General features: G+C 34.6%; 1 protein-coding gene across 1 annotated transcript; it reads right to left on the bottom strand.

Moving 5' to 3' along the window:
* Window positions 1–12505: 12505 nt before the first annotated feature.
* Window positions 12506–14898, bottom strand: LOC133316774 (protein ROOT PRIMORDIUM DEFECTIVE 1). The gene has a single exon (XM_061518555.1). The coding sequence runs from the start codon at window positions 14869–14871 to the stop codon at window positions 13474–13476; it is 1398 nt and encodes a 465-aa protein (XP_061374539.1). The 5' UTR covers window positions 14872–14898; the 3' UTR covers window positions 12506–13473.
* Between the last annotated feature and the right edge of the window lie 7548 nt (window positions 14899–22446).

Below are 22446 nucleotides of genomic sequence, written 5' to 3'. Positions count from 1 at the left end.
TTTAAATTAAATTAACATCAATAAAACTAAATTAAATAACATTACATTATTCTAATTTATATTTAAATAGATTAAATAATTTAAATTAATATTGCTTACTCTATTATCTTTTTACAAACTTTAATTACAATGTAGTTAATTGAAAGGTCAATATGTTTGCAAGTGTCATTCATATAAAATTATTAATTGTCTCTAACTAATTTCTAAGTCTCTAACTAATTTCTAAGTGTGTACCTAATTCCTATCACCAGAATATACCAATTTATAAGTAACTAACTAATTTCTAAGTCCCTATCTAATTCCTAAGTCACTAATCATTCTCTTACATAGGTCACTAATATTTTTCTAACCTACTAACAATTATCTAAGTCACTGATAATTATCATATATTTATTGCTGTTAATAAAAAATATAAACAATAAATAGGGACTTACATGAGAGAGACAGAGCTTCGCTATGCAAAACGCTCCTGAAGAAATGTAGAGAGAAGTTGGAAGAGTGGATTAGAGAGAGGAAGTGAGGGACGAAATGAGGAAAAAGTGAAAAATGAGGTATTTATAGACGAGGGAGGTCACGCCCCTTTAGGGCGTGTCTCTCTCCTATTCACACCCATCTTGGGCGTGTTTGCCCAGTAGGTCACGCCCCACATGGGTGTGTCTCTCTCCGTTGGAACACGTCCCATGTGGGCTTGTTTGAGTGCTATATTTTCGTAATTATTTTTAAAACGCCTAGATATTCATAATTTTTTATTAAAAAAGCAATAAATTAACTTTTTTGCCAATATTCTTATGCAACATGAGAATATAATTTCCCATAAATATATTCCATACACGAAATAAAGGCTTTAATGTTTCTACAGTAAATGTATATAAGTTATCTATATTCACTTTCAAAACGAAAACGATGCCGTTCTGAGTTTAAAAATTAAAAAATTATAATAAGAAAGACTATTAATTATAACCTTGAAATAGATTATAATTACAAAAATATCTTAAATTCCGTTCCAAAACGACATTATTTTAGATTTAATGTAAAAAATTTATCTACATTAACTGCAGAAAAATAAACCCAAATAAATAAGGTATAACCCATAAGTAATTCACACTCTTTAAGTATTGCTCACCTGTTTTCGTACGTGAATAATACAATGCTTTTTATTTTTAATTTTGCTCTAATTTTCTTTTCAAATATATTATTGGCTATGAATTTGTACCCCGAGAAAGAGTCTTAGGTCCAAAGCTTTGTGCTCTAAGGCCTTAAATTTATAGATTTGAATGCGAAACAAAGTTGGATGCTAGTCAATTTTACATAGTTTTCAAAGCACATTACGTAAAAGATGATTCTCAATTAAGAGATTTGTTAGAGATTGAGAGATGAGGTATGCTATAAAATGTTTATGAAGATAGATGCCTTGGCTTGAAGTTGCCAAATGCCATACTAGAGTCTTGGAAATCGACATACAAATTGTGAAAACAAAAAAGAGAAAGGGAGAGAAAATCGACACAGTGATTTATCTTGGTTCATCAAATGTAGGCTGCCTTTAGTTTGTCAGTACTATATATATTCACATCATCGCTACTCGTTACAAGTAACTCAGTTTACAAAGGAATATAAATAAGATTTAGGAGGGAAAAAAACCCTAATAGCATCATCGGCCCATGCCCAAACTACTAAGAAAAAGATAAATGAAATGACTCAACAATGAGTTATTAATGAGTCAGAGGCCCACAACAGTACTCAGTTATTCATGGACCTCAGTTGACTTTTTGCTGACCTCACCAACAAAAATTCTGATATGAATGCAAAGTATATGTCATACCAAGCATATGATTCCTGGCAAAAAAATTATTTTATTGCTTTTTTAATTAAAAATTACGAAAATGTAGTCGTTTTGAAATTATTTACGCAAATATAGCACTCAAACACGCCCACATGAGGCGTGTTCCAATGGAGGGAGACAAGCCCATGTGGGGATTGAGTCATATGAGAGACACGCCCACATGTGACGTGATCAGGAGAGAGACATGCCCAACAGGGGCGTGAGTGGTTTTGAGAGAGACACTCCCCATTTGGGCGTGACCCAGGAGAGAGACACTCCTCATTTGGGCGTGTTTCACCAGGTGCTGCCACGTGTCATAAGAGTCGATAGTGTGACCGTAGAACTTTGAAAGTCCATAACTTTTGACTCGGGTGTCCAAATTAGGTAATTATTTTTTATTCTGCATAACTTTTCGAGATCTACGTAATGACACCTCATTTGGCATATTTTGTGTGTCACAAAAAAATTTGAATTTACAACAATGATACCATAAGAAAGAAGAAGGTTAAAACCCAAATTAATAAAGAGATACTAACTATAACCTTCTCTTATTTTTTAACCTTCTCCTTTCTCCTAATTAAAAAGTGGTTTTCTTTTTATTAATTTGGGTTTAAACGTTCTTATGGTATCATTGTTGTAAATTCAAAAAAAAATTGTGACAGAAAAATATGTCAAATGAGGTGTCATTACGTAGATCTCGAAATATTATGTGAAATCAAAAAAAGTTACCTAATTCGGACACCCGAGTTAAAAGTTATGGATTTCCAAAGTTTTACAGTCAAACTGTTGACTTTTGTGCCACGTGACAACACCTGATGAAACACCCAAATGGGGAGTGTCTCTCTCCAACCGGTCACGCCCATGTGAGACGTGTCTGACTGCTATATTTGCATAAATAATTTCAAAACGACTATATTTTCATAATTTTTTATTAAAAAAAATAATAAATTAATTTTTTTGCCTGTGATTTCCATATCCGCTGTATGTTGGCCAAGTTACTAATTCAACGGAAAAGACTTTGGTAAATGTTTATTTTAATAATGCTTTAAAAATTAAGCTTTCTTAAGAAATTTATGATTAAAAACTTCTTTTCTCCCAACTAAGTTTTAACTTTAAAAAGTTCTCATGCAGTTGAACTCAAAATTACTAATTAAACTGGAATAACCCCTTAACAGATGATCCAATGTTTGGTGGTTATGATTAAAAAACTTTAACTGCAAAATAAATTAATCTAAATACACAATAATTTATCAAATATTTCACTATATGATTGCCAAAGTTATTCTTAGTATATACTCCTTTTCATGATGTCAATAATGTTCGTGCAGGTTGTGATAAAGTAGGTTTGATTCATCTTTTCACCCTAATCAGGCTCAGTTACTTGTCATTCGGACTAAAAAAATTGTTGGCAAGCAATTTGGAAATCACACATGCTTGCAAGTATAGAGTTATTTCTTTGGTGATTATTGCTGGACTATTTAGCTGCAATATTAGATAATTCAGCCAAGAGGAATATGTTAAAACTCAAATTTATTGGGTTTTATGTTCTAGTAACTTCAATTCTATTAGTATGTGCTTCGGTGGCCACCCTTGCTTGTAGGTTTTAAAATAGTTTAGTTCCAGAAACTTCAGAAAATATCTACTTTGCATTGATAAAAATACATCGTAAAATTCTTTTTTTATTTATAAAAGAAACTACTATATTTTTACCCCTTACTCTATTGCTCTTGATATGCAATAAAAAAAAGAAACTCCTCTTGATTAATTCATACTTCAACTTCTAAAACCTATCATAGCATTTTGAAGTAGACATCAACTTGTCTGTATTCGAGGATTCAAACCTAACCTCAATCATATTCAATTCTATTCATATATTAGCTCTTTTTTATGAGAAAACAAATTTTTCCTTGAAATTTCGGCAAAGTAACCAAAGATATGTGTGTTGCCAAAATGTAGGTGATGCCAATTTAATCTCTGTCCTCTAGCTCATGTTTTATTCATCTATAATTCAGAGACCAGCATTGCGTTGCATAAAGGAAATTATTGCTCCTTTACTTCAACCTATCATGATACATAACCATATGAAACTCCACGTACCTTAATTATTGGATATATATATATATATATATATATATATATATATATATATATATATATATATATATATATATATATGTGTGTGTGTGTGTGTGTGGAGAAAATATTTCTACAGTCACGTTAGATAAGGTTATCTACAGCTACCCCTTTTTAACTAAGTATGACCTGTCATGCATAAAAATTGCATTTTCTCTCTCCGCCGCATCAGCTGACAATGTCTGAGTAGAGAGAAAAAAAGAACAGTTTTATTGTTATAACTATGTATGACCGATCATACATAATTAAAAAGGGATAGCTCTAGATAACCTTATCTAAAGTGACTGTAGAAATATTTTTTCATATATATATATATATATATGAGTTTACATTTTTGCAGCTGTACGTGTAACAATCAAATATTTGCCATATATATATACGTGAAAGTATTAAATGCGGGGAGTCATAACCATACAACAGGTGAAAGCATTAAATGTGGAGAATCGTAACCATACACATGTCATTTTTGTACGTAAAGCGGCTGCAGAAATGATTTTACTATATGGGCTCATCGTTTCTCAAGCTGCTTGAGGTAATTTCATCTCCGACTATTAAATCATAACCGTGCAAAGATGGATCAATGGTGATGAAGGAAGAGAGAGAAAAAGAAAATCATAACCATTCAAAGGTGAATCAATTAATATAAGGAAATAAATAAATAAAATGACGTAATTTTGGAGTAGCCGGAGATAAACTTATCTCAAGCTGCTTGAGAAATGTTTTTCCCTTACTATATATATATATATATATAGGATCCTTTGACACCAGTGTCAAATTTAAAGTTTGACACCTACTCTGAGAGCCGTTAGATAAAAAAAGATCAACGGTGTCACATGCTTACAAATCAGAGTCGTTGATCTTTTTTGATCTAACGGCTCTAAAAGGAGGTGTCAAACTTCAAATTTGACACCGGTGTCAAAGGATCCTACCTCATATATAATATATATATATATATATATATATATATATATATATATATATATATATATATATATATATATATATATATATATATATGAGGCAGGATCCTTTGATTGACGGAAATTAAATGTTAAAATTTAGTATCAAATTTTAAAATTTAACACTGGTAGAGAGTAAGAGACTGTAGCCTAGCGGTGTGTGACAAAATCATAAGTCCAAAAATTAAAGGCTAAGAAATTTTTCAAATTTTCAAAACTAATAATCAAGTCATTCAAAGACATTTGTTAAAACCTTTGAATTAGAGAGAGCGGCATTAAAAACTAATAATGTGGAATCTTGACTCATGCGAATATGGCATGCATGCGTTGCAACATGTTTCTTTAGTGATTTCAATATCACATACAAATTAATTTTAACAAACTTCAATGTTTGTTTGACCTAATCACATAAGTTAAGGACAACTGCGAGTTCCAAAACATTATTCATATAACAAGTGGGCAAATTGCGTTTTAGACAAACGAAAAGGATAGAACAAACAAACAAAAAATTCCCCTCTTTGTTTTTAACCAGAGAAATTAAAAAGGAGAAATCTACCACTCCAAGCAAATCGAATTGGTACTATCTTTATACTGAGATTTACTGAAACCTATCAAGGATTTTTAGGCTTGGGGGAATTAATGTAAAATGAATAATATACTCATGTGATCATTAAAATCAAGGATATATATGATCATGATTATTATATTCTTTTTAAATTTAATGAAAGAAAAAAAGAAATACAAAATTATTTGAATGCTAAGTCATAACAGGAGCTTTATTTTGATGGACCGGTACACATGAAACATTTCAAAAGTAGAAAAGAACAGGAGAGTTAGAGGTAATTTTCAAAAATGTGAAAGACAAAAAGAGAAGCCCATTTTTTCAAAAATAGAAAAAGGATCACTCTAAAAAAATAGGCCGGGATCAGTTTAAAAATTCCCTCATAACAGGCTCCTGATGAAGGCAAAGGAAATATTAATTATATATAGCTAGTGTATGAAGATAAGCATCCTGTCATATGGTATTCTTTCTTATCACAAACCCTTTGATATGACTATTACAGTTCATCATCCTTTTTATAATCCTTTTCTCCTTCAAAGTAACAACTTTTAAAATGCATTGTTTAGTGATGATGATTACAGGGTGGACCAGTTTCAGTAATGACTTATGCCGAAATAATTAATTACAACATCATGGCCTAATATCTTTGTTATGCTGTTGTGTAGGGGTGAAAGTGGGTTGTACTGGACCGAACTTTGTTCTGAAAAACTTAAGTTTATGTCAAAAAATTTCAATTTGGCCTGGCCCAAACTTAGTATGAGTCTAACTGTTAGCCTGGTTTGGCCTGTTTATGAAAAAAACAAATGGTCTGGCATAGCCCGTTAATTTTTAACTTCCAAACTGAACCATGAATCAACTTTACAAAGTACTCAAATTCTGTTACTACACCAAAAATCATAATTTCAACGTCCAAAGAGAATCATGAATCATAACAAAACTAATACAATATGCATTTAACTCATTTTCAAAAGCAAAATGCTCAAATTAAATAACATATATTTCATCAGATCCAACAAACAAATCCATACTATGTAAATTAAAATAATTACATGAATCCAACAAACATATCATGATGCTTGTACTAAGTAACCTCTGCAATTTTTTTTTAATGTATTCATATACACAATCTAACATGTTGAAATGTTGGTTCCTCCTATATAAGACATAAAGTAAGATTTCTATTAAAATATAATCGAATATGATTAAGTTATAAATAATTGCAATTGATTAAATTTATATCTTTTTTTTTCTTCAAGGCATACTTACTCTATTTTATTTAAAATAAATAGTACAATATAGGTCGGCCTGTAGGCTTATAGGCTCGGCCTTTTGAAAGTGAGTCTACGACCTTTTTATTAAACAGGATTTTTTAAGGTCCGAGCCCGGCCTATTATACAAAATATACTACGTTAGGTCTAGCCTGATGTAGGCCGAGCCGTAGGCCCCTGTAGGCCGGTCCGACCCAGTTTCACCCCTACTGTTGAGCCAAGCATTGACTTCTATAATTCAATATATATTCATATACAAGTTTAATAGATGAAAATATGGTTATTTGGGTCTATATTAACTGGAGTTCGATAGTTTGCATTATCTTTAGAGTTTCCTAAGCTGGAGGTAATATTGTTGAGGATTCCAAACTTGATGTCTCTTGATGTAATACTTCAAGCACTTCAAAATCTTTCACTCTCAAACTCATTAGCTCCAACATAGCTCATTTAAGTCAACAAATTCAAATATTATTTTTTTGACTAAGGGAAATAAGGCATACTACCATTTTGCAGATTACGATCTTCTCGTTAGATTTGATGGCCTCATTCACTAGTTCCCAAAATTTCAACAATAATATCTTTTAGGGACCAGTGATCAAAATGTCACTGTTTATTGACTTTTTTACTTAAATGTTATGCGAATAGTGTTATTTTCCCATATGCTACGCGGGCAAGTTCGCTACAGTGTCCAGTAAACTTGATTTGCTGACGTGGTACATTTTTGGTGGACAACAAGTTTGCTACTTCTAGTAGCGAACTATGTTGCAATAAATGCTGACACATTGGAGAAGTTCGCTGCCGCATACAAAGAACTAAGTGTGCCACATGTCTGACATGCACCAAGTTCGTTGAAGGTCCAAGCGAACTAGGTGCCACGTGACACAATCAGAATTAATGTATCAATCACAATAAAACACAGAAAATGAAGGAAAATGACAATTTAATTAATGTGTCAATCAAAATTAATGTTCTAATTAGCAATCACAATTAATGTGTCAATCACAATTAGCGCACAAATAAGATTAACTTTTGATTGTACCAATCACAATTAATGTACTAATTACCAATCACTTCGTAGGGTCATAACTTTTGATTCGGATATCCAAATCAGATATTTTTTATTTTATTTCATATAACTTTTCAAGATCTACCTAATGACACCTCATTTGACATATTTTATCTCTCACAAACATCGTTCGAATTTGTAACAATGATATCACAAACAATTAATGTAGCGATCAAAGTTAACTGCGATTGGTACAGTAATTGGGATTGGTACATTAATTGTGAATGTTGATTGATATATTAATTGTGATTGGTGATTGGTACATTAATTATGATTAATACATTAATTACAATTAATTGTCATTTTCCTTTTTTATTTGTTTTTTATTGTGATTGGAACATTAATTCTGATCGGACAATGAGATTGTACCACCTAGCACACCAAGTTTGCTACCCCTGGTAGCGAACTTCGTCCAGTCAGTTTTTCCTGCAAAAGTGTGTCAGGTCTCACGAAATCATTGGCTATCAAGTTCTGTACCAGTCGTAGCGAATTTGGACACGCGGCAGTCAACTTTTTCTGCAAAAATGTGTCACGTGTAACGAAATCATTGGCTACCAAGTTTGCTGGGCACTGTAACAAACTTGTCTGCGTGGCATATTGAAAAATAATACTGTTTGCGTGGCATTGAAAAATCAATGGCATATTTTGATGTTCCATCTTTTAGCAAGGCAATTTTGTTTCAGCTTAATTCATACGTAATGAAGAAACAAATAAGTCCCACTTTTCGTTATGCACTGATTATTCAACTTATCAAATGATAATGGTGCTTTTCATGGCTTGCGTAACGCACTAATAAAGCGTGACCATTTGATTTGTTTGGAACTTGTTAAATGATAGTGGTGCTTTCATGTCCGTTTTATGTATAAATTACATGCAACTTCATGAATGACGTGCTATGCTTTCATGTCCATTTCATTTTAAATTACATTTTTTAACATTATCCTTAATGCAAAAGTATCTGGGATTAAAGCGTGGATAAATACACAATGAAATTTTACTTTTTTTTTATTAGAGGAATTGGGCCGACAGTAATTGAACTCTAAATCATATAGTGATCTAATACCATTTTATTAATTAGCTTTCTGAAAAGTTTAAATTATTAACTGAAGTCAAATAAATGGTGATTAGTTCAAGAGTAATTGAGTCTGATCACACACGATTGAGTCTAATTCAAGTGATGCCGGAAGAGAAGCTGCAACGGGATTTATTGGGTTGCAACATGGAATAAGTAGGGGAGTAAATAGATTAGGCCGGCCTACATGAGCCTGCGACTTAGCCTATATTTGTTTAGACTTGGTTTATTATAAATAGTAAAATAAAACATGCCTATGCTTTAAAAAAAACTTATTTAGAAAATAGATAATAAGCTTTTTTGTACATGTCGGGCCTATAAGTCTACAGGTCGGCCTATATCATATTATTTATTTAAAATGTAATAAATAAAATTATTATTTTAATAATTTTGAATAATAAAATAATATTTTTTTTTTTGGTATAACCTGGAGGTATCTCCATTCAACCTCCTCCGAGATCACCTTGCCCTCGGGGTACGGCCCTGTAGGCTAGCCCCTTATTGGAACAGCGGGTGCATTGAGCTTCGCTACCGAAGGAAAGATGAGACTAACCCCTCAATCGAAGAGGGAGGCACATCCTCTGGCCCCCAAAGTTATTCTCTTAATTGTTGAATGTTTAATAGGTTTAAACAGGCTAACAGGCCTAGGCCAAGACTTTTATTTTTTAAATATAGGTAAGGTCAGACTTGTAATCTGGGGCTTACACAGGCTAATAGGTCAGGTCATACTCAATATTTTTTACACAGGCCTAGCCTGTTTAAACAAAAGTCTAATCTAGCCTAACATATTTACACCCCTGCCTACAAGGCAATATAACACTTAAACTAGCATTTGAATAAATAAGCTTGAATAAATTGGAGAAGATATACCTTGGAGCTTGAATCCACTTAATCATAGCGTGCTAGATGATAATGCTTTGAGGTTCCTGAGAATATTTTCAACTAGTAGATGAGGCGGGATAATGATAGAGGTGGCTTAACGTGTCTTTTAGAAGAGTTGCATAAGTAGTATGACAAAAATATGACAACTTTTGTTAACCGATAAACCTTCTTGAAAATGCTTTCTTGATGTAAAGAATATAAAAGTCTATTGAATTTTTTGAGTATGGAATTTAATTTATCATTATAGAACAAATAGTACTTTTATGTTATATTTTTAATATTTTCAGCATAGACCCCATCTCTCAAATGAAATATAAAGCAAAAAACTAAACCAATTCACAAAAGGTACCTGGGTTTTTAGATGTCAGCTGAATTGTGTATTTGAGTATCACACAGTTCACACTAAATATATCAGCACCCAACAAAAAAAGCAATGGTTCTGTCATGATACAAATCATGCAACTTGATGATAGTATGGCCCGCATGAGACGAAGACTTTGACAGAAGAGCAATGAATTGCCAAGTGATTTGCTGCAGATGGAGACATGATGCCGCTGCAGAGGATTTACATCTGCGTGGAAGAAAAGCATTAATTTTTTTTTCCTTGCTTTCTCTAGCTCCACTGAAAATCCTTAGAACTCACGTAAATAAAATTAACAAATTCTTGAATTGTTTGAGGGAACCGTATATTTATTTTACCATTCTTACTACCTGTTTGATTGTTGGATCAATTTAAAATTAACAATTGAAAAAAAGAAAAAAAAAAATAGCTGTAGTTGATTTCATATTAATCTAATTATAACAAATAATTAGTAAGAGTAATAAATTTAAAATGGTGGTAAGTATTACCGCCCTATTGTTTTGTGGAAGTAACTGATTGGATTCATTGGTCCTCTCACTTAACTTCACTTAGCTCATTACTAATCAATGTAAGACTCATCACACACTTGAAGTCACGTTAAGCTCGGGCTAGCCAGATGTTTGACTAGGAGGTGAGTTAAGTATTTTGGGTCTGGGTAATCGGAGAGAGGGGAAGCATACTAATAGTGAGACGTAAATGGTAGATTGTTGGAATATTCAAGTGTGATGAATCTCATATTGGTTGATAATAAGCTAAGTGAAACCCATATAATAAACTCAATACCTTAAGGTTTTGGGTTGTGACATGGTATCTGATCCACTTGATGTGGTTGATCTAGTTTAGCCCATTGGTGGTGATCCTCCGCGATGGGCTCCCACCTGGACTCGCCTCCTAGCCAAATGGGCTAAGCTAAGCCAATCATACTAAGTGGGTCTGACACCATATCATAACCCAAAACCTTAAAGCATTGGGTTCATGAGTCCTCCCACTTATATAGACTTCACTTGGTCTATTACCAACCAATGTGAGACTCGTCACACTTAAATATTCGAACAATATCTTCTCCAAGTGTAAAGCTCACCATTAGTATGCTTTCTCTCTTTCTGATTACCTAGGCCCAAAATACTCAACTCACCTCCTAGTCAAACACCTGGCTAGTCTGAGCCCAACCTGACTCTGATACCACTTGTCAGGCGAGTCTAGGGAGGAGTCTGAGGCAGGGGAATACCAACAATGGGCTAAGTTAGGCCAATTACACTAAGTGAGTCCGACACCATATCACAACTCAAAATCTTAAATCATTGGATTCATAGATTCTCCCATACTCATCACATTTGAATATTACAACAAATATATTTAACTATAATTATTCACATGTATGTATAACAAAGAAGCTAACCATTTTGCTAGTTTGACTGTTTGAAAGGATAGCCCAGTTTATAAGCATGGGCTGTTGATCCGTTATGAAATTCTACTCCAAGATTTGTGTGTTTGTTCCGGATGCTATTTACTTAGGCCCACCAGATGAGCTCAATCGCTTAAAGTCCACATCTAGAACCTTCTAGAGAGCACTCATGGGAAACCATAGAGGCTCACCACTGGGGCATTCCCCTTCCTGCACAGCATCTCCTGTACACTGACAGGAGTAGCATGTCTTGTCTAAAGACAAGACATAGCTTAGGACAGCAGAGGAAGGACCAACGGTCTTCCCCAAAAGAGGAGTCTCCTCTCTAAATACCCCCCTCACAATGGAGGGAGGAGATCTTCTTCTTCCCACTCCCCTCATATGCTGTCATACACACACACTCCCCCTTTAGCACATACATGGGAAGCTCCATTAGTGCCTTGGTCTCTACCATGGTTATTATGGACACCCGTATATCAATATATTTCACCCTCACGGGAGACATCTATGTACCACTTTGAGTACAGTGTTTATATTTCTGTTTCTTTCTTTGCTGCGGCCTCTGGCCCGCATGTTACCTTGAAAATAAAAAATCGTTGGATGGTTCAGCATGATTTTTCACTGGTATCCTTACTATTAATATCTATATAATTAATTTTAGCATAAAAAATTCTGTTATTCAGACATGTACTTATTAATCCAAGTCAAGTCAAGTCAAGTAGCGGATATGTTTTTTTTAAGTAGGACACTTCTAAAATAAATTTGTTTCTAAAGTAAACAAATAAAGATTTTGATGTTTAGGAGCAAGCTCAGATTAAAAAAACTTTTTTCTTTTTCATACATTTTTAGTGATTGCGAGAATCGCAAGTACATAAAAATCAAACAGCATCAGCAACTCAATCTTCGTCCCCATCATTTTCATTATCATTGCAAACATTTAAAAGAAAAAAACGAAATTGAACCAGATTCACTGCCAGTAAACTCAATGTTTTCTATTGTTATTATATCTTTTGAACTTCCAGGCTATTCAAAGTCAAGCACGTCTAGTTAAGCATGCTGCAGTGCAAGTACTGAGAAGAACACTTAAACTAGAGGGTTTTGTTTTAAGTACATTGTGGTTATCCAATGACAGGCTAAAGGCAAAGTAGTAAATTAGGGTCAAAATTCAGAAGTGCAGTGATTTAATTCAAGTGACTGGTATACAGAAAAATGCAGACGAGTTATTTTACATGACTGGAAGAGAGGCACTTGATTTTCCAACACGAGCCTTCAAGGTTAAAGCTGTTGTTTCTTTGTTTGCCCAGTGTTTTCTTCTATAAAAATGGTGTCTGTCTGTATGTACAGGTAAAATGAGTCCATGACTAGGTAGATACCTTCCTCCACCTAAAGGCACTACTTTCACTCCGTAAGTGAAACAATACAACCGATCTATTGTAGGCTGAAGATCTAAGTTCGCGTCAGATATCATCCTCAATTTAATCTTCCAGAAATGCCTAAGTCTCATCATAGTAGTAGGCAGTGCTTCTCCTCCACGAAAGGAGGAGACTCCAACTCCAATACATTTTTCATAATAAACCCTGTGTCTCACCAAGACACTACAGTGGTCAAATCAATCACAAAAGAAAATTATCACTTCAGTTAAGATGCGTTAAAAACAGGAATCTTAACTCCAAAATATATTCTGCTTTCAAATTTTCAAAACTATATCGAGACTTCTCAATAGCAAAATTGGAATAACTTAAGATAAAAAAAGATTCCCCCTCATACTCAGTTAAGATGACCTTTGCATTATACACTATCCTCAAAATCATCATCCTCAACTCCAGAATCAACATCAGAAGAACCTATGTCTGGCGACAAATCATTCCCAGGCTCCCTGCATCCTTATCGCCCCACAACATCTCCAACCTTGAAGTCTTCACCAGAATCCTCCACGTATGTTCTTTTTAAGATGTCCTTTTCATTGATACACTATCGTCAAAATCATCATCCTCATCAACAGAATCAACATCAGAACCTATATCTGATGACAAATCATCCTCTGCATCCTTATCTTGCCCCACACCATCTCCACCCTTAAAGTCTTCACCAGCATCCTCCACATATGCTCTAGTTACTTGTCCCATTTCATCCTCTAACCTGCTTCTCCTGTACCCAACCAATTCCCTATCAACCTTAGCTTTCCGGGGGCTCAACAAGACCAACTCATCCAGCTTCCTCCGCGCCCAATACAAGTCATTCGGCTCGACCAGCTTGCCCTTCCTATACCCCTCCCTAAGGAAAACAGTATGAAGTTTCCCATGATTCCCTCTGGTGGAGATATAAAAAATCCCCTGATGCTGGAGCAGGAAATCCTTCAACTTCCCCGGCAAGTTCATCGCCATCCGGAAATGCGCAATCCTCTCCAAAGTAATCTTCTTCTCCACAGTCAAGGACAACAGTTCATGAATTGTAGCAACAGCCCTCTTCTCCATCCTCTTCTTGGCCTCAATGGACCTCAAATCATACCCAGTAACATCCTCATAAGGGGACCAATAAGGAAGCCTCTGCCACTTCCACATTGCAATCCTAAAATACTTGCTAATCTTAAAACCAGGTGGGAAATCAATCACAAAAGAGAACCTAACATCTTCAGCATCACCACCTCTCTCTCTATACACTTTCTCCCTAACCTTTTCTATTGCACAAATTGCTAAACTAGGGTCTCTCTCTACAAGCTCAATGTACTTCATCCTAGTTTCTTCTGCATCAATCAAACGAAAATATTGAGGGTACCTCAAAACCACCGAGAATTCAAAATCGTCCGGTAACCCAAACGCGGTGCGTGCGATCCGCACGTGCTCGAGGCGGAGGCGTTGCGTGTTCGACATCATGATGAGCTTGCGGAGGCGCGTGACGGCGCGTGGAATCTGCGCCTTTAGCGCGTGGCGCTCCTCCTCGATCTGGAGGATGGCCTTGCGGGTCAACCTGCAGAAGAGGATGCGTTGGACCGGGTGCTCGAAGATTTCGAAGACGTGCGGGAACTTTAGGACGAACGCGCCGGCTTCGTGCCGCGTGAACCCGACGCGGCGCGCTAGGGTTTCGAGGCGCGGGATTGGGACCGATTGATTTGGCTCGGAGAGGATGAGGTTCTGGAATTTGAGGACCTTGCGAGTTTTCTTTTCGATCTCCATGTAGTCGTCGTAGCCGTGGTCGCGAACCCTTAGTTGTTTTTTGGGGATTGAGGTGGATTGCGACATTTCTCTGATGGAATTGAAATTGAAGTTGTGGTGATCAGGAATCAGTGCGAAATTCTCGAGTTTGCATTTGAAGAAATTGGAGCTGCTAGAAGTGAAGATTCGCATTTTGGGAATTTAGGTTTTTTTGTTTGAGGTTCAGTTGAGTGAGGTTAACGACTGGCGAGAGTGGGAAAGGGTGGTTTGGGAAAATAACAATAGAGTAAAGTGAGGTTAAGTTTTCGGGGTGATTTGTAAACGAGGAGGATATTCTTATCATCAAAATTTTTTACTATCAATTTACTATCTATCTAATTATCATTAGATCAATATTTTCTCTCTCTTCATTAACTTTTTAGCATTCTCTCTCTTTGATCCAATGATGATTAGATTGGTAATAAGTTGATACTAAAAAATTTTGGTAGTCAAAATATCCTCCTTCTTTGTAAATAATCTAAATAATGATTTTGTTAATTTTTGTATTTGTATATCATGGCGTTGTCTTACAACGGAATCCCAAATTATATGACTCTATGAGCACATGCTTGATTTATTTTTGAAATATGAAAAATTATTTATGACGAAAAATTTGTGAAAATTTGTTTATTTATTGTTGCTTACAGAATGTTATGAGAATTATTGTGAAGGCTGAAATTGGTCTCTATGTAATACTTGCATTTGAAATTTTAACTTTTCTATAAGGGGATGTTTGGTATAGGGCAAATATTTTTTTACTCGAAAATCACAATTATTAAAAATATGGTAGAAATTTTTTTTTTTAAAAAAATGTTATCAAAAAATTATTTGGTAGATCAAAATATTATCAAAAATATTAGTTAATTTTTCTAATTGTATGTTTGATTAATAATAAAATATTGATGAGAATATAGGAAGAATTTACGAAACTACCCTCGTAATATCTCACTTTTGAAACATCATTAGAAATATAAAAAAAAAAAAAAAAAAAAACTTGATCCAGACAACTATGGAAAGTAGAGTAATAACCACTGTTGCTACCATTATTTTCCTATTCTTACAAACTTTTTGTATTGCCTTATCCATTCACGATTGTCCTGCTTCCTCCTGTGGCAATATTCTCAATATAAGTTACCCATTTTGACTGTAAGTGACCCACCCAATTATGGGAACAAGAGGTATGAATTATATTGCAAGAACAATGCAACAATTTGAACTCTATTTTCAGGGAAATACTATGTAAACGAAATCGATTACAAGAGATACAAAATCCGAGTGAGTGGCGCGGGTGTTGTGGACGACACCACTTGCCTCTTCATCCTCCGCTATTTGTTTTTTATTTTTATTTTTGGTAATTTCAGTGATTATTTCTTTGGTCCAGGACCAGATCCGCCAAGTTTGGACTCGTCTTATGTTCCGATGATACTGTACTTGAATTGTACTAATCCAATCACTGATGATCCTCGATATGCGAAGGTGGATACAACTCGTTGCGGCTCTGGAGGATACATCGATGTTGTTCTGATATATTTGTCAGATGATTTTAATGCTATGGACATCAAGGTTGGGTGCCAACTGAAGGTGGTTACTGTAGTAAATTCGTGGTTGTCGGTGGAAGCTTGGCCGTGGTGAGGGATGTTGTAACATGTCATGCGCACTATTAAACATACAATGGTAATAAGCGCAACTTATTTAAATGCTCAAGCTCATTATTTATATTACCAATAGTCATTATTTCTATTATGTGACTTAACTTTTTCCTTGTTAAACCTGATGTATTGCAATAACGACTTACACGTATATATATAAATATAACGCATAAATGCCCTGTCTCAAAATATAACAACACTGGTCATGAATCCACATCAAGTAGTCATGACAACATTCATGTACCATGGTGTATACAAGCACATACTCTCAAAACATAACACAAGCTTATTTAATAGTGGCATAGACAACCCCTATGCACACATCAAATAACAACATAATCCAACAAGTCAAATAATAATCATGTCTCATCATATTAAAATGTATAATCATAAGCATGCATGTGTCATGTGATCATGCAAACTCTACGCCGGCCTCAGCCTCTAGATGTGTCTGTCTCATGGATATCAGCTCCTGAAAAATGTGCCCCACAGGGATGAGATTTTGACAAATCTCAATAAACTGAGGTTCTCGAAGAATCACTCTGCCCCAAGTTCACTCACAGTTATAATAAGTTCAACATAATAATAAAATGCATAATGCTAGATATATAGCATGTAACATGTGCAATATCACTATTTACTGGTCAAAGACAAGTATGCATTATGCATGTTTGTAACATACCAAAAATATATGAGGATTCCCCCATACCTTACACCCAAGGATGCCGCGTGCATGTAGACAAAATACTACATCCGCATATATATATCAACACATTGTGCCACAAATCTATATATCATGTCAATATCAGTGCATAAATCATTTTCAGGAAAGGATACCATGTACACGAACCCCCCATGGAGTTTGGGGCAACAACAAGGGACTAGCCATGAGAACACGAAGCTTACCTATTAAGTAGAATACAACAAAATAACCTTCAAGTCCAACCGATCACGAGACAACAGTCCGCACAGTGTCACAACCTAGATTTTACATGCAAATCCAATCAATAGATGTAATCTAGCTTTTCAAGCTTAACAAGGCTCTATTTGTTTTTTTCGTTTCGCATGTTGAAGGCTTCTTCCAAAGCTTCAAGCACTCAAACATGAAGGTTCTGACTTAAATCCATTTTACAGAGGTTCACATTATTCATTTAAGGGTCCTAGGTCATCAACATATGTTTTGTTTGGACAAAAAGCATAAAACTCGAAAACTGCAAAATATCTGGATTTGTCGGGGACATATCAGGATATCAATATCCGAATATTCTTAAACTTATACCTAGATATCCATATCCGGATATTTCTCTATAGAAATGCATTGTTCACAAAGATATTCAACAGGGGTCCATTTTTATCAAACACAGAGATCCAAGTACGTGGTTTTTATGTGTGTTCATGCTAGTACACCACTGGGTTATCACTTTTACTCAATAAACATGTTCAAGTCTCAATCTTTTTCATTAAAACTCAAGAAGAAAAAGTAGAAACATATACCTAAGCTTCCAAATAGCAAAAAGAAATAGCTTTGAAGGTCTTGCTATAGTCCCAAGCTTCTGTCTAAGAAGGTGCACAAATTTAGGCTTCCAAGTTTTGTTCTTTCTCTTCAAAGATGGTTCCTTGGTGCTCCAAGATTGGGAAATGGCTCTAACTACTCCTACCAAGGAAGGCAGCCCACTAACCTCACAAAACAGTGGCTAAAACCCTCAAAGAAGAGGTCTTTCTCACTCACAAGGCTTACTCTCAAGAGTTTAAGGTGATTCAATAGGAGAAAAGTGAGGAAATGTGAGATCTTTGGTGGTTTTCCATGGAAGAGAGCTTTGGTAACTTAGAGAGGAAAAAGATAACTCTTAGTGTTTTAAGGAAATGATCTACATAGTCTTCATGAAGAAATGAGAATATGAAATGGGTCTTAGACACGTACTACTCACTACACACCTGGTATTAGTTCTTAACTTAGTCATTTTCTAGGAATATTTTTATTTTTATTTTTAGAGTTACTTCGGCGATACCCATTTATACCGCGAAATTCACAGCGTTTCCCAAAAGCGACTTGATATTAGTTATTATCATTCCTCTATAATTATCTTATGTAAATTATGGAATTATTTCCTAAACGTATACTTAATAATTATTCATCTCGGTTAAGTTCCTATTTAACGGTGCAGGTTCTTACAGATGTGGTTGCCATGGTCGACGGTCTGGGTGAGAGGAGATGCTGGGGTTTATGGCTGGTGAGTTTTTGTGGAGATGGTAGTTCAACAGTGTCTATGGTGAAGCATGGTGGTCTCGATGGTGGTTGGTGGATGGGGTATTTTTGTCTAAGAAATGAGGGACCAGTTTCCCTTCCCATGGTAAAAGAAAAATTCCATCTCATCCATGGTATTCTCCTATAGGAATTCACAGTGTAAAACAAAATCGTGAGGAAAAAATTACCTGAGATTATTTTTACTCTTCCTCCTATGAAACGTGGAAAAATAATTTTTTCCACCCCACTTTCCAAGAACCCAAAAAAACCCATGTACCAAACACCCCTTAATTTATATAAGAGTTTAATATTTTTCATGTTATAAAAAATAAAATTATCTACTATACACATATAAAAGTGTAGGGCCCATTTGGGGCCATATGAGAAAAAAAGAAGAAAAACATGAACTCCACCCACTTTTATATGTGTGTAGGAGATAATTGTATCTCCTAGATAAAAAAAACTTTAAACCCTTTTATATATTTATATAATATCAGTAATTTTTACATAGGTCCATTTTTTCTCATGTTGCTGAAAAAGAAAGTTATCTTATGTCACTCATTATAACTATGTATTTCGGATAGTGCATAGGTATAAAAGTTCATTTTTTTGCAGTGAATGCAGATAAGTTATCTGCATTGAGTCCAAAATGACGTTATTTTTAGGCAAAAATTAAGGTATTTTTGTAATTATAATTTATTCCAAGGTTATATAGTTGGTTCTATTGATTATCGATTAGTCATGTAGATTCATGCTTTTGATTCATTCGTTTATTACTCTATTAGTTACATTGGTCACTAAATATAACTCTTGTTGAGATATATAGTCCCACATTGGTTGTATGTGCAACTAATGTGGAGTTTATAAGGTCTTGGGCACTCCCACCCTTTGAGCTAGTTTTGGGGTGGTGTATCCCAAGGTTCTTTACATGGTATCAGAGCCTCGCCCCCCCTTTCTCTTGTGGCGTTTCTTAGCACTGGTAGGTTGGGCCTGTTGCATTGTCCACTCTTCAAGCCCAATGGGCTCTCGTGTCAGGGGGCGTGTTGAGATATATAGTCCTGCGAGATTGAGAATTGTGAAAAACTAAAGAATGGTATACTTGAAAGATATAATTTTTTAATCATTCAACCCAAACGACATTGTTTTGAGAGTAAATGTAGATAACTTATTTGTATTCACTATAGAAATATTAAAACATAGTTATAATATTAAAATTATTATTTTTTCTCTTTTTTTTGGTGAGGATTTTTTTTTCTCTCTACACATTTGCCGATATCTTCTGAAGAGAGAAAAAAATAGCTTTAATATTATAACTATGTATTTTTCGGAGTAAATAGTTATAATGGGTGACATAAGATAACTTTTTTCCAGCAACATAATAGTATGATTTCCCATTTTACATTTAGATTGTATTTAATAAACATTGAAAAACTAACAAAGAAAAATATTTTTGGAATAAGTTGAGTTGGTCTCTATTTGATACACTTTCTATAATATGGGTCTTACTCTTTTTGAAAAGAATCGCTACAACAATACTTGGAAGAAAAAGAAATTAAAAACACCACTTCCATAATAATAATAATAATAATAATAAGATGTCTTAATCAATTTTAAGCTTGTGCTAAATGCTAAGGGAATTGGTTAAAAATAATCTCGAGTTTGAGGTAAGACGACCTCACAAAGAAATAGATAAGGGAATAAATAAGGGAAATCACTCTATTTTGGCACAATTTTTTTTTTCTTATGCACAACCATCAGTTTTCTTATGTAGTGAGTTGTGCAGAACTCGATCGACAACCTTGGTATACAAATCCGCACCTAGCCTTCAGCTTCCTAAAGTTGTCATCATGAGGATCAAATTGAGGCCTCAAGTGTTGCACCACGACATAGTGGTCAACTACAATCCATAGACCTTCTTCTAAAACAGAACAGAAAGTAGTCATTCTCCATGTCAATTAAATCATAAGCCCCTAATAAGTTTCACAATTTTAGGAGCCTATATAAAAGCAACTTCACCCTTACTATTTTTTCAAGGAGTTTGACTATTATAGCATGTCTCCAAGCCCTCTAGCTCTCTTTGTGGAACTTCTTTATGAAGCGATATATTGGGCATAAAGGATCTTTGAGTTTTGTAGATGCCCCATTTTCTATCGACCCTATTCTGGATGGCCCCCAACTAGTTGGCCCATTAAGGCAGGCCCAAACCCCCTCCTCTCATCCACATCAGCCCTGTTGACTTGGGGTTACCAACCTTTTCTTTTTTTTGTCCCCACATGACAGTGTCCCCAAGGTAAGACATCAAAATGTCTAACGTTGGGATACTACCTCCCTCGGGTAGCTTATCCAGGCCCCATAATTAAGAGCTTCCTCTCCACAGCTACAACAGCAATGACTGCCACCAACATAGCAAGAACTACATTGTTGTCGCTGCAGCAATGTCAAGCGCCTATGGCACTTCCCAAGGAGAGTTGACTTGACTCGCCCTCCCATGCGAGCATGACATCCTCTCTCCCTATAAATACCCCTCCATCACCAGGCAAAGGGGGTCCATCTTATGTACCGTTATCCTGCCAGTTTCTCAAGCCCTTGCCTCTACACACAGCCTCATATCCTTACAAAGTTGGACTTTATACTTGGGACATCGTCGTATAGCTTGGTCTCTACCTCTGTTAGCCACGATACCCATACAATACAACGATATATATCCCCCCTAAGGGAACATATATATAGGGCTTGCAGCTCTCAACGGTACAGATCCAATCCTCCTCCACATCATCGTCCGTCCCTCCTGGTCCAATTAATTGCAGAGGGGAATCTTTGTATGATATTGATGTCCAGGCACCGGTTTTCACAGGTGTCTCCCCCTTCGTTTGGGCTCTTAGTCTCTTCAATCTTCTATCCCCTAGGTTCTTTAGCCCCACTGATACCGTCCCATGGGGCCAACCTCCTTCGACGATATCTCCCCATCCTCACAAGTGGCTACACTTGCACTCACAATCATTCTGCCCATATCATAAATACTATTGATTTATTTCAAAATCATGGGCTTGTTGATTACATCCATTAAATTTATAAAAACATAATTCATTTCATTCCTTTTTTCATATGACACTATTTATTTTTAATTTTAGGAAAAACTTTATTTTCACCAACTGTGATTTTGTGATTTATTATTTGATCTCCTGTGGTTTAAAACTTATCACTTAGACCTACTGTGCTGAAATAATTTATCATTAAACTCTCTATGGTTTCAAATTTTTACTTAGTCCCATTGTGATTTAAAATATAAAAATTTAAAATAAATTTTCTCTCTCTTTAATTTATATCCTCATGTAATGCATTTACGGTTTAAAAAATATTTCAAATTTTTTATTCTAAAATTAATTTATAAATTATCTTATTTTTTATTTATTTTAAAAATATATTTGAAATTAAAAAATATTATTTAAGATAAATTAAATATGTATTACAAAAATAAGGTATTTACTTTTTTAGATAATTTTATAACGATATCGGATAAAAAATATATAAAATAAAATAATATTTGATTTTAATTTATTTTCTTGATAAAAATAAGTGTATTTTTTTATTTTATTTTTATTTTTTAAATCCTAAATGCATTAGGTGAGGATATGAAATAAAAAGGGGGAAATTTTATTTTAAATATTATTTTTTAAAATTTTTTATTTTTATAACCACAAAGGGTCTAAGTGAAAAAAATTTCAACCACAAGATATCTAAGTAAAAAGTTGAAATCACGGTAGGATTATATGATATATTATTTAAGTATAAGAGGTCTAAGTGATATATTTAAAATCTCAGGGATTAAATGAT

This window comes from Gastrolobium bilobum, unplaced genomic scaffold, assembly GCF_033153095.1.
Source record: "Gastrolobium bilobum isolate Gb01-03AN ecotype WA unplaced genomic scaffold, APGP_CSIRO_Gbil_v1 utg2798, whole genome shotgun sequence".
In the NCBI taxonomy this organism is placed as follows: Eukaryota; Viridiplantae; Streptophyta; class Magnoliopsida; order Fabales; family Fabaceae; genus Gastrolobium; species Gastrolobium bilobum.
The sequence above is the reverse complement of the archived record's forward strand: the minus strand, read 5'-3'. Positions and strand labels throughout refer to the sequence as shown.

What these genes read in the sequence shown, in the direction of transcription:
- LOC133316774 (XM_061518555.1), bottom strand. Translation starts at nt 14,871, where the DNA reads ATGCGAATCTTCACTTCTAGCAGCTCCAATTTCTTCAAATGCAAACTC.